At 39.9% G+C, this 13,832-nt stretch overlaps 1 protein-coding gene across 1 annotated transcript in view; it reads right to left on the bottom strand.

The window, feature by feature from the left end:
- Positions 1 to 12,617, bottom strand: part of npffr2a (neuropeptide FF receptor 2a) — a gene marked incomplete at both ends in the record, with an annotated part of 33,181 nt that extends 20,564 nt beyond the window's left edge. The window contains one exon of the mRNA XM_079251122.1: positions 12,290 to 12,617. Coding sequence (XP_079107248.1) covers positions 12,290 to 12,617 — 328 coding nt within the window. The remainder of the gene's footprint in view (positions 1 to 12,289) is intronic.
- Between the last annotated feature and the right edge of the window lie 1,215 nt (positions 12,618 to 13,832).

Here is a 13,832-nt window from a genome sequence, read left to right as displayed (position 1 = left end):
CTTTTATGAAAAATCTTGCTTTAGTTCATTGAAGTTTGCGGTATGATGTGTTGTTCATGCAAGAGCCGGCTCAAACAACCAATTCCTAAGACAGCTGAATCTGCTTTACTTGAGTGGGAACAGCATGTAGTCTCTTACATATGAAGAAAGACGGGGTGGAAGACAGTGTAGCAGTACAGAACCAGGTACACACAGATAGCTGGAAGCAAGATTTAAAGTTCAAGTCTGGAAAAGATGGAGAAATGAGCTCTTTTAAAGTGTCATAATGTGAAGCCTTTATTTACTCTATGTGGTTCAGCGTTCAGCTGTCCTTGTGATGTTTAATTAAAATATTATTCTTGTGAAAAACAAGAAAAAAATAAGGTTCTTATGATAAAAAAAAAAAAAATCTAAATTTCGTTCTAACAGAAAATGACTTATAAATGTTAGAATAGACTAAAATAGAAGCTCTGAGTAAAACTAAATTAATTTGTTTGTAATATTTTTAAGGGTAACAATGAACACACGCCATCTGCTGGTGACATGCTGTTACTGCGCTTCTTGTGATTGGGTGCCTTTAATGGCAGGAGTGTTTCTTTGGCACAACACCATCTCCCTTTTTCTACGTCATTTCTACCTCGCTGTTTTAGATGTAGTATTAAAATTCAAACAGAAACTACTCAATAAACCAAATATAGTGTATTTATAAGTGTGTTCTTATTGAACATTGGCTCAGACAATATTTTTCTACATACTGATCTAAGGGAGGTTCTAACCTGCAACATGCTCTTTAAAACCTAAGTATAACAGAACAGATGGTGCTAATATGTGAAAGGGAAATTACAATACCAGATCTCAGAGGTGTTATCTGCCAGTCAGCAGGCTTTACTTTGTAAACACGACTCCGAATGAGACTGTAGCTAAAAGGTGGATGGGTAGCTTACCAGATGTCAGTGGGCCAACTGAAACTGAGGGAAAATGGAGGCATAAAAATAATTACAACTGCCTGTCAAGTATTTTGCTATCATCTGCTCTGAGTGCTGAAGCTGTAACTGGGACCTGGATCAAGATCTTTTTGATAAATCACTAGGAGCATCTCAAACATGGCCCTCACATTTCCTTATTCATGACTGTACACTCATCGCCTGATGAGTGTACAGTCCACCTGGGATGAACCTGCTGGGTTCATCCCAGGTGGAGATGAATCAGCATACATATCCACGCTCCATTAACCATGTGGGGTCTTTCCATTTCCACGCTGCCCTCCCGTCAGAGGATTTGTCCTTGTAAGACTTTTAGAGGAACAACATGAAAGGAGGCTGCTTGTGTTTGTTTAAACACATTACACACCTCTGTGTTAATCAGGCTTCATACTAGCAGGTTGAAAGATGTGGCCAGAACAGCAGACAGTCTCCGGCTCCCGGCTGTGACCCCTGGAGGTCACTGCAACAACACACTAAGAGAAGAAAACATCAAGGACTTCCCCACTGTGGTCCTAACTCCTCTGATATGAAGATGAGCAAATATTTGGTGATTCACACACTTTTTTTTTCCTCAAAAAGTCATCCAGGCTCTCGCTCATGCATGAATGATGAAAATGACATGTCATGCTTCTTTTTTTTCTCCTACTTAGATAAAGATAAACTTTATTTATGGAGCGCTTACCATAGACACAAGGTCGCAAAATGCTTCAAAATAAAACATACGATGTGTAGAAAAACACAACCGTATAAATATCCAACAGCACCGCTGAGTCCATTTGGAGCGAAAATGCCTGAACAAATATGTTTTTAAGAGGTTTCTAAAAGCATCTCCTGAATCCAGAGAGTGCAGATCCTGGGGAAGCTCATTCCAGAGACGGGGAGCGACGGCTCTAAATGGTCGGTCTCCCCGGGTTTTAAAACAGGTTCATGTCATACAGGCATTTTTAGGAGGCTTCGATGTAACTAGGACCCTGTCGCCAAATTATTCTCAGTATTTTGCTCCTTATTGTAATTTAAGTGAAATTTGTGTGTAAAATAACTGCAATCAGTGGGTTTTTTTTCCATGTTTTCCAGAGTATCAGAGTGGAAAAGCAGAAGAAACAAGCAGCTGGAGCCCAGAAAGCATCAACAGTGATTTTATCTCTATGTCTGTATTCTCTGTATATTCTAAGCATTTATGTAAATATTCATGTTTTTTTCTGTGAGGCTGCATGAATAAAACAGCATTTACAGGAAGAACGACAGTCAAAAAGGAATAAAACACAACAGATGAAGAAGATAAACATCACAAAGACAGGTTATTTATTTATTTATTTTATTTTACATGCGCCGACTGACAGCTTTAAGAAATCCTTCATCTTTGTACAACTGCTGCAAAAACAGCGGGGGAAAGTCACATGTTGGAGATTCCCAGTATGTGTGTGTTTTAAACCCACTAACGAGACCAACGTGTCATTCGACTGGATGTGGATCAGGAGGGCTGTGGCGATACGCTTTTGTCCCGATTCGATTCTGATTTTTTGGGTCCTGATTCGATTTAAATTGTGATTCTCACAGTTCTTCAATATTGCTGATTTTTGTAGATTAAAAACAAAGAAAATGTACAAAACTTTTTTGCTCGTCATTTTTCTTGATTTGAGTTAAGAAAAAAACAACCCAGTAGCCAGACCATCATTCTGCTGCTATAACGCCCAACATGAGGGGTAAAAAGATCAATAAAAACATTTAAAAATTACAAAAACTTTGGATATATTTTTATTTATTTTTTAAAAAAATCAATTTTTTAAACAAAAAAGTTTAAATTGTGAAGCAAAAAATCCTGATATTCAATTTTTCTATGAGACCCCCCCGATCAGCCTGCGGGGTAAAATACGCTCTGCATGTTTACACGTCTTCATGCTCTGTTTCTCCTTCCACCTCAGTCATCCCAAACAATATCAACATATAATAATTACACGCATTAATCTTTATTTTTTCTGTCTTTATTTCAGGGAATTATTACGTTCATTTCTTTGGGTTTTACTGGAGTTTTGACAAAATATGCTGCAAGTCTATTTTTTTCTTTTTTTTGTTTGTTTTTTTCCAACCTTGCCAGTCATGGTCACTGACGGGACACATCATGTCATCATTATCAGGGAGATGTAAAGTGTGTTTTCTGGACTTTCCTGATAAGATACCGTAAATAATTCATGATCCCCAGAAAGTTGGTCCTCGTGTGCTCGTCGCCCCCCTCCTGGTCACCTGAACCACAGTCCAGACATTTATTCTAAAGAAGCATTTCATCCAAATCTTGCTCAGTTTTGTGCATAAAACGACTGAATGGCAGAAGTTCCTTCGTTTCCTGCAGTATAAATCCTTCTCCGTGTTAGTAAGTGGTGTTTTAATGTTGCACACCGTCATGTGTTTGGCTTGTCAGAGGAGTCTCGCAGGTCACATGAACGAAAGATGGAACAGAAAGAAAGGAGAGAGTGCATTTCAGGGACCGTTGTAAAGCAGAGCTACTTGGATCCGACCTGACACAGAAACCATGAACTCATTTCAGGCACTCCAGCAGCTTTTATCTGCAGCAAGCAGATGGATTCACACTAATGTCCCCTTTTTTATCTTTAGCAAAATGGTGTGTAGGGCTGCGCATCTTGACTGGTGTCACGGCCCGATCAGATTCCACAACGCATCGCGGTGTGTTGCATCATTAATCATTTTAATTACTGCTCATTGTCACTTTTAATCAATGAATAGAAACAGTTAGATATTTATGAACTCCTTTTTAAGGGGTTTCCATGACCTTTTTTTGTGATATTTAGATTTTGTGGAATTCTTGGGGTAATGGAAACACTTCAATCCAACAACCCTTATGATGTTACTGCTATATTCTTTATGGGTATATCTTAAATTACTAGGATTTTTTTTGGCCTGATTTTTCACTCCTACACTGTTTTATATCAAAGGTGTTCAATTTACCGTAAATAGCATCTTTCAGAGACAAGGGAGCTTAAAATGAGGACAAGCGCTGCGAGGTAAACACAAAAATGAACATTTAAAAGGAAGAAATTTAAAGGTGTTCTTAAAAATAATCCATTAAGCAAGAAAAAGCTTGTGAATCAAAGACAAATGTCAGTAAAGCAAGAAGTCAGATTCTAATAAATAATAATAAAAATGATTTATTGTTTGTGTGTGATAAGAAGAGTTTTAAAATCTACTCCAACCCTCACACACCCAGTGTTTAGAGGCCAAACCTGGAGGAATGTGGTCTCTCTCAACAGAAGCGATCAGTACTCCGGTTCCACATTCTCTGTTTTCACATCTTTTGGGAACTAAAGAACTCCAAGCCAAGACGCCGCCGCAGTTCTCCATCTTACATGCGAGCATGAATCAGTGTCAGCACCACTACGGCACAAGATGTTCCTAATTTTCCAAATGTTAAACACTCAAAAGGCAGAGACCTGCTCTACATGGTCAACAATCACACCGTTATCGCATCTAAAACACTAATGAAGCATAAACAGCTGCTTTTATCTGAAGCTTTGCATTGGCCGGTCAAACACACGATCATAAATATGAACGTTTGATAAGTCCCAACCCCTCATGCTTCCACTCGTTCATGGTAATTTCCATTCAGTGATGCTATCAGTTCACCACGCAGAGCAACAACATCCCCCCCCCCCCCCCTTTACAAACCAGACGGACTACAATAGAGAGGAGGGACAAAAAGAAGAGGGAATTTAGCTGCTGAGGCTGAAGCCGACCAAACATTAGTTAGTTCAGCCATTCCAGTCATGTTTTCTATTTATATGGTGCATTTCATGCATGAGGCAACATAACATGTTTCACACAAAACCAGAATACGTTAAAAAAAAAAAAAAAAACATGTTAATGAAAGACGTAAATATGACTAAAAGCCAAAGGGGAACGACGGAAGTCAATGATTAGGGATACAACACAGGATGGAATTAAAAAAAAAAAAAAAAACGAGGTTTATTTCGACTGGAGGAAAAGAAATCAGAACTTCCACCTTTGGGCACAAGTTGCCAGCACTGCAGCAGATGCAACTCTTTCTCATTAGAGATCAGCTTGGAGTTGGTCTGTCAGGGAACGGAATACATTTTGTAGCCAGAGAGGTGAGCGTCCAACACAGTCGCTGTAGTCCTGCTCAGACACGGCTGTGAAATGGCCAATTTGTCTCCTGCTTCACATCAGCGACAAAAAAAAGCCCCACATGGGCATGCATCAGAGTAGCTTTTATACTGCTGGTCTAACTCTGCCACACAGATCCCAAATCTGACAGGAGCTGTTCTCTAACCCACCCAGATGAACTCATGCTGAGCACAAATGAAGCAAAGTGATGAAAAAATGCCTCTATTTTTAAATAAATGTATGTAATCTGGTGCAGCCGAGGTGCAAATGCAGACTCAGGAGGCAGATGGACTGCAGACAAACACAAGACAAAACATAAGCTGACCCAGAACAGACCAGGAAACAGGACAATTCTCTTCAGCTTTATTTGTACAGCGCCACTTCACAACAATGTTGTCACAGGGCACTTTACACACACATCATTTCAAGCCAGTTCATACATATCCTATAATAGAAACCAACTGATTGCATCGAGTCATGACTTGGATCCAATCCCCCATCCTGAGCTGCACACGGCGACAGTGGGAAGGAAAAAACTTCCCTTTAACAGGAAGAAAACCTCCAGCAGAACCCGGCTCAGGGAGGGCAGCCATCTGCCTCGACTGGTTGGGGTGGAGAGGACAGGAAAGACAGAACAACATGTACAACTGCACTTATTCAGGAAGACCTGCGGAAAAACGAGAGGTCTGTTCGGACCGACTTCGTCTGTCTACTGTCTGATTTTGTGATGACACACGAACTCTCCAAACTGCAAGGATGGGCCATTCACCGCATTTGCCTTCATCACTGCAAAAGCAAATATGCTGCAAGTTCTCATTATATTTTCTCCATTTCTATTCCATCTTCTGGTTTACTTTTGACATATTTACGTACCAGACCTCCCATGTATCCTCTGCAATATCAAGGATTTAACTTAATGAATTAGCAACAGGAACTAAAATCGAAGGCAATGAGACTGAGGGCACAGTTGGAGTGAATTAGCTGAGTGAAACCAGGTGCACGGAAACGAAAAGCAGAACACTCAGTAGAGGAGACTAAAAAATAAAACAGGAAACCAAAACTAAAGACAAAGTAACAAACCACCCAGAGAGCATGACGTTTGGGGATAACTGAGGATGCTGCACTGGCTGCTGAAAATAGTGAAGGATTCGTCTCATCTTCTACAGAACACAGTGAAGAAACAACAGTGTGTTCAGTGAGAGGCTTCTATAACTCCACTGCAAGACAGAAAGGTGGTGAAGAGGATTCCAGCCATCCCCCTCTGGAACAAGCACCATCTTCTTATCATATTGCTTTTTATTTTTTTTTTTTTTTATTTATCTCAATCACATATACAGTACAAGAAAAAAAATTCACGCTTCTATAAAACTGTACCTTATTTGAGAAAGAGCAGTAGTTTTTAAACAATAGCTCAACATTTCAAGGGTCTCTATGATGCACTTTTTAGTCTAATTTATTTTAATATGCAAGTCCAGAAGGGCAAGAAATAATCAAGCATTTTTCACAAACCCTTCATTAATGTTGTATTGATCCTCTCAGATCAGCCTCTGACAGAAACAAGCCAACAGAGGAAGCTCCGCCCTCTGTCCTGCCAGCAGGCTGTGTCTGATTGGTCAACTGCTAGGAGTAGTTATACTGAGCAGTGAAGGTGGGCGTGGCTTTCTTCTGGTGAACGTGCACAACCTGGAGAAGATGACCAATCACTCTGTCCTTCCCTCGGGATGTCTCTTAAATTCCGAAGTAGAAACTCTACAAAACCAATTGTTTCTGTCTCCATGGAAACCGAATGCAGAAAGTGCTGGAAAACTCAAACATGTGTTTAGGTTATAGACTATATGAAAGATGGACAGAGCTTCCAGTAGTTAAAAGTGAAGCCTATTCAGAAGTGTATAACACTGCAGTTCCCCCTTCATCCACTAGGGGTCGCAAAACAGAGTGAGTCCCCATAGACTCCCATGTTAAAAAGACCAACTTTACAGCAGAAATAAAAATGTTTACAGCAGGAACAAACATGTTTACAGCTTGGTACAAAAATCCATTTTAGGTTTAATAGGTCAGGTTTACCTTCATGACAGCTGTGGGGGGAGTGAATTTTTTTAACTCGCCCATTAAAAAATAATTTAATCTCGAAATTTGGCATATTTAGGGGCGTGTCCTTTTGATTGACAGGTACTCGATCTCCGCTTCAAGTCAGAAGAACGTAGAACAACTGTGGTTTTTATCTGGTTAACACTGTGACTTAGCTTTAGCCCGCTTACCTCCGTTAGCTGGTTAGCTCCTGTTATCGCCAAGTTAGCTCAGCTAGCTCTTAGCTACAGGCAGCTCAGAGTTCGCTCGATGTCAATCCTCAGCCATGACGCTCATAACCCCCCTCTCAGCTCCACCTCTTTGCCCATATTTGTATTTTCCGGGCGAAACGACACGCATGCCCCTGCCAAGATGGCGATGGTAGGAACCGCCCACCAAGCTTCAAATGAGTTCTTGAGAAATCTACGGTGATTTATCTAGATGATTAAAAAAAAAAAAAAAAACAGCGCAGCTCCTATGTCTGATGAGTTTTCAACACTATAACACTGTAGAAAGCTCAGAAAACTAGAAATTGTGAAACCCCTTTAAGTTTCCCTCTAAGATAAATAAAGTATATTCCATTAATAAGGAGATAAAGAAGACGAGTATGTTGTGCCTGCTGAGATACTAAATTCTGTCCGTATTCAGTCCTAACGGTAAGTAGAGACTTAGAAACACAATAAAGAAGCACAAATCTGTTGCTAAGCAAGTCCCAGGTTTTCAGGTGGATTATATCATGTTGGGTATTTTTCCCACCAGATTCTCTGTTGTTTTCCTTCATTCACGCCTGACTTTGATTAATTAACAGCCTCAGAGACCGTCGCTTCTGTCTTGCATTTGGATCCACTCCCGTGACACATAAAAAAATCTGCAAATGCACCCCCACTGCACAATGATTTCATTTTCCCTACTTCTTATTCTGCAAAAGAACTACTGTTTGTACTTTACGTACAAACAGTAGTTTGTACGTAAAGGGGGTGGGGGGGGGGGGGGTTTAATTGTTACAAGTTTGGTACAAGCAAATTTTTCACTTTGTCCTTTTCAATTTAAATGCTTAAAGTGGAACTATTATGTGCATTTCAGGCTGATTTACTTTTATTTCTCAGCCCAGAAGGGCTGGGATTAATCGAGTTATTGTCACAAATGGCTTTATTTACTTCAGACCGACCCTCTCTGTAGGCTGTCAGATCAGCCTGTTGGCAAAACGAGTGGATTGAGACTCTTCCGCATTAAGCCCCACATCCCGCCACTGCACTACACACACTAAAACAGTGTCATTCACATGTCTGATGAGGATTTAACACTGTAACACTGTAGAAAGCTCAGAAAACTCCAAATACCACAATAGGACCCCTTTAAATTTGCCTCTCAATGCAGCAGATTGTGCTCCGGTGACAATCTGCAGAATTCCCTTAAAACGCCAGAATCTGCTGCAAAGCTAATCAGATGTTGTTCTGTTTACTTCTGGTAGCTGCAAGCTGTCCTGCATATTTCAGGATTATATCATGACAGCAGGGATTTAAACACACAAAACACTCCAGCCAGCTGGATTCCCTTAAACTATGTCAGCATTAGACCCAATCCCAATCCGGGCGCCAACGACTCGTATGTTTCTGATGCCGCATACATGCTGTTGTTCAGACACTTTAGGTGGATTGTTCTTTTTGGACACATTTATTGACACCGGTGGGTAAATTTAGTGTCTGCACTCCCTTTGAAATGAACCACAGAATATAAATGAGCCAGTTTATTTATTCCACAGTCACTGTATGACAGTTCTGACTCGTCTTTTGGCATTTCTGTCAGGTTTGGTTTGTTCCCGATGCTTTCAGGGGTTTTTAATTATTTGTTTTCTTTAACTTCTCTTTGCCATGATTTAGATCCAAATAAATGTCACAGCAAAAATCTTGAGAGAAAATCAAAGCATTTTCCTAGATATAAAAGCTTTTGTCTGTTTGAGAGACTCGAATAAACTGAGTCATCTGTAAATTATTACAATATCTGACCAAGCGTTTCTCCTCGTTTTCAAAGTGAAAACTGTAAAAGTTGCCCAGCAGCTTCGCTCAGGCATGTTCAGCCAATATGAAGAATCTGAACCACTCAACCAGCCTTTAGATATCATGTGAGATTTGTGTCATCAAGACCCGACTGTCGGGTTAAATTAGCAGCAAGTGTAAACATCCCTGGTGTTTGCAGAGGACACCATTTCATCCACGACAAGTTGCATGTTCGGATCCTGCGAGTGTTTCTTTCCACTGGAAAAGCCTCAGCTTGTCCTGTTAAGCTGCATTTAGGGAATTGAATTTAAAATTCTTCATGTTGAAGCAAAGATAGAAGTAAAGACATGAAAAACCCATTGGGAATAAATAGCCCAGCTCATGGTAAATGACTGCAAACCAAAGGACACAACGCCAGTCATAAGCCTAAACTCTCCCTGCAGGAGGCTGTGCTGGAAAAAAGCTTGAACTCTTTAACATGAACTGTTTAACAAGGTAAACACAGAGGTCTATCCAAAGCCGTGTCCATTTTATATCTGCTGTATGATTTCTAGCAGGCTCGAAATTAAGACTCTCCAACCAGACCGGTGTGGGTTAAAATGCAATTTGCCAGGTTTAATAGAAACTTACAGGTCAGTTTGGTGGATGATGAATAAATCAGATCAGTTTGGGTTTTTTTTTACAGCGCTTTCCCAAGAACACAGTTCAGCGACATCCAAAGGTGCTGCTTGCTAACAGGCATGACAGGCAAATAGTCCAAGCCAGAAGGAGGCTCACACCCAGCTCTTACTGGGAGTAATGGTGTTCCTTATGTAAAGGCGAAATCTTGTCTGTTTTTTTTATCTGGCATTGACAAAGGAGTGTACAAAAAACAGGAAAAGCTAAAATAAGACCAATACAGTGGAAGTGCAGGTAACACTGAAGCTAAAAGCAAATAAAATAATATATTCCTGAGATTTAAATGAAAAACAATCTGCTATTTTCATAAAAACAGAGTAAAACTTTCTGTATATACAGCTACAAAACGTTCCCGTTACAGAAATAAGAAACAGAAGGAATATGTTTCTATTGTAGACTTTAAATTAGGCAAAATGGTAAACATTGTTTCTATTTAGAGTCTAAATACAAATATTTGGAACAAGCAATGTAGCCTCTGACTGTATCACTTTCCTCATCAGATTAGATTTTGGTTGACAGAACCAAAAACAGAAAAAGTCCCACCTATTTCTTTATGAAAATGAAAATGCCTCAAAATGATTTCTGTAACAATGCTGGATCAATATTTTCCATTAGGATGAGTGTAATTAGGTTAGATTGGGTTAGGTGGATCGGTGCAATCATTGCAATCATTTATCAGAATTATTTCACTGTCAGACTTCCGAGTGAAAAAACGAGCATGTATGTTAAACATCCACTCGTAATGATAATATGGGGACATTTTCATGGCTAAAATGGTGCTGCTGAGGCCAGATTTATACATGAGGTTGCAGTCCAGAAAGCATCAGTCATGCAGGAGGTCAGTTGTGCCACGATGCAGCAGTGATCTGCAAATGCAAGCGCAGTCAGCGCTATAAGTCACCATCAGAGAGGTTTACCAAGAGCAGCTCAGATTAGAAAGGAGGTACCAACCAGCAGGTCTGCTGATAATCAGGAGAAGGTCTCTACCTGACAAACCGTCACTCAGGGATCCTCAGTCCCGGTCCTAGAGGGTCCGAGTCCTGGAGGTTTTCCAAGTGTCCCTGCTGCAACACACCTGACTCAGGCTGTGTCCGAAGGCCCACCCTGTTCCCTACATAGTGTCATTTTCAAGTGGTTTTTGAATGTCCAGGGAGAAAAAAGTAGTGAACTCAAAATTACCCACAATTCATCACTGAAAAATAATGACCATCAATGGTCACTTGACGGGTCAATATAGACCACAATGCAATGCAGGCAGGAGCTCAAAGTGGCGCGACTGACACAAACGTCAAAGCAGGTTGAGACAGAAAAATATAGATTTTTTTATCTATATCCTCATTTGTTGAATAAATATGCAAAAAATAATACAATATAAGAAAATAATATTTTTTTCACATGAGTTTGGATTTGGATTGGATTTGGAAAGATGCGTGGTGGTTGTCGTGGTGACAGTTGGTAGTCATGTGATCTGCGACGAGAAAATAGACAGGTTCATGTCCGAATCCTTTTTTAGTGTACTGTATCTAGTCATTGAGGGGTTAGGGAACATTGAGGAAATTCAAACACAGCCATTACACCTAAATTACGCAAAAACTAAATATCGCAATTAAAAAAAAAAAAAACGCTCATGGAAACAGCTAGATTTCCAGAAAAGTCTCAAATATCACTAAAAAGTTCTTAGGCTCTCATGAGGTGATTTTTCAGATGTTTTAATATAAAAATATATAGCAAAAGTGTCATGGACAAACTTTTTTTGCATTTACGTGTCACCAGATTTGACATGAGGAGCCATGATCAGTTAATTTCCGGTAAAGATGGCGCGGTGTTGAACAAACAGCAAAAAAAAAAATTTTTTTTTTAATTCTACGCAGCAAATACAAAACCTCAAAATAACCCTACGTAGTCCCTTTGTATAAGCTGCAGTCCTCAGAAAATCTCATCAATCGAATGAAATTTTACGAGAACTGAGGCTTATGTGCTAAACACGGTTTAATGGAAACATCTACAAATCACAACTGTTGTTTGTCGAAACTAACTGCACATGTCTGCTAAACACACATTGATTTGAATTAGGTGTGTTTCAGCCTGGAAAACCTGCAGGACACCAGCCCTCGAGGACCAGGACCTGCTTAGCTGCTTCGTTTCATTTTTTACCTTAATAAGATATTTAGAACGGATCATAATTCTGCTCTTCTGAGGTATTTGTGGAGCCTGTTTGTTGCACTTCATTAAACAAATGGTCTACATTGTCCTAAAATCTAAAAAATCAACTCAATTTTCTGGCATTTTGAAGTCGTTTTGTTCCTTAATGTGAAACTTTAGTATAATTAAACTAACAAACATAGTTGTTGATATATTTCAGTCTGTTCAAAGTGTTTTAGTACTTCCATCACAACCTTTCTGCCAGCTTGGTCCAACATTTCCAAGCTTCAGATTGCTCTCCAGACTCACCTGTAATTATGTTGTCCAGCAGCGTTGTGGGCATACAGAAAATCCCAACCAGGAGGTCACTGACGGCCAGGTTTAAGATGAACAAATTTGTAACGGTCCACATGTTTTTACTCCTCAGCACGATGAAGCACACCACTCCATTTCCCACCATGCACACCAGGAAGATCAGCAGGTAGGACACGATGAAGATGGCCGCGATGGATGGCTGATGCAGGTAAAATCCAACATAGGTGATGTTACGCTTGGGTACGATGTACTCGACCGAGGCGTTGTACAACGTCCAGTTGTCATACAGCTGAGTCAAGTTGTTCTCAATGGCTTCGTTCATTTTAAACCTGGAAAATAAAGAAAATCAGATCATTTGATGTGAAAATAATGTGAGAACATTGTGATGGTAGAAGAGTTTTTATTATCCCAACAATTTTATATGATCGGCTTTATAGTTGATGAAGAATCAGACAATGGTTCAATAGAAGGATGTTTTTTGGCACTTAAACTGAGAAAAATATGATCAAGGCGGAAATTTCAGTTAATTATAAACATTTCTAAACAAAGATTGACTAAATACATTCCTAGATCCGTCTCCAGATATGGGTTTCAATAAGAGATTGGAGATACCAACTTTTTTCCAATCGATATGATATTTTTAGTGTGCATTAATATATCTGTTGCAAAGGGAAATATGAAACATTAATAAAACTCAATAAGAATATCAATAATTACGATATAATTGACCCTTAGACTGTATGTGAAAGATTGACTGAGCCTGTCTGTCATCATTCGTAGGTTTCTTAAGAGCTGAAATTAAGCTCATTGGACAGTTCCTACATCGCCATCTTGGCAGCGATGATCGTCCTGGAAAATATAAAAAATGGACAAAGAGGTGGAGCTGAAGGGGGGCTGAGCATTGGGATGGATGATTGATGTCTATCAAAATCTAGCCTGTCTGTATCTAAGAGCTGTCAGAGCTAACCTAGAGCTAACAGCAGCTAACAGGCTAATGGAGGTAAGCGGGCTAAAGCTAAGTCGTGCTGTTAACTGCCTAAAAAACCGTGGTTGTTCCTCCTTCTTGAAGCGGGATAGCGGGATATCGGGTACCTGTCAATCAAGAGAACATGCCCCTAATTACACACCTATTTTTTCTAAACGGAGGAGTTGTCATGAAGGTAAACCTGAACTATTAAACCTGAAATGTTGTTTGTACCAGGCTGTAAACATGGTTATTTCTGCTGTGAAGTTGGTCTTTTTAACATGGGAGTCTAGGAGGATTTGCTCTGTTTTGGAACCCCTAGTGGTTGAGGAGGGAACTGCAGTTTTTGGCACTTCCGCATAGGCTTCACTTTTTACCGCCAGAGGTTGCTGCTTTTATTGACTGCATGGTGTGCCCATCAAAATAAAGCCCCATCTGGTTTAATAAAGAAATGCCTCATTCATAAACGACACATCACTACTCCAAACAAACCGTACAATACGCAGTAGCAGCCTGTATAAAGTGGACCACAGTCCAGTGGTGGCCACAGCTTTTATCTTTTCTGGGGAAATA

Source organism: Telmatherina bonti (genome assembly GCF_933228915.1).
Source record: "Telmatherina bonti genome assembly, chromosome: 13".
Taxonomy (NCBI): Eukaryota; Metazoa; Chordata; class Actinopteri; order Atheriniformes; family Telmatherinidae; genus Telmatherina; species Telmatherina bonti.
The sequence above is the reverse complement of the archived record's forward strand: the minus strand, read 5'-3'. Positions and strand labels throughout refer to the sequence as shown.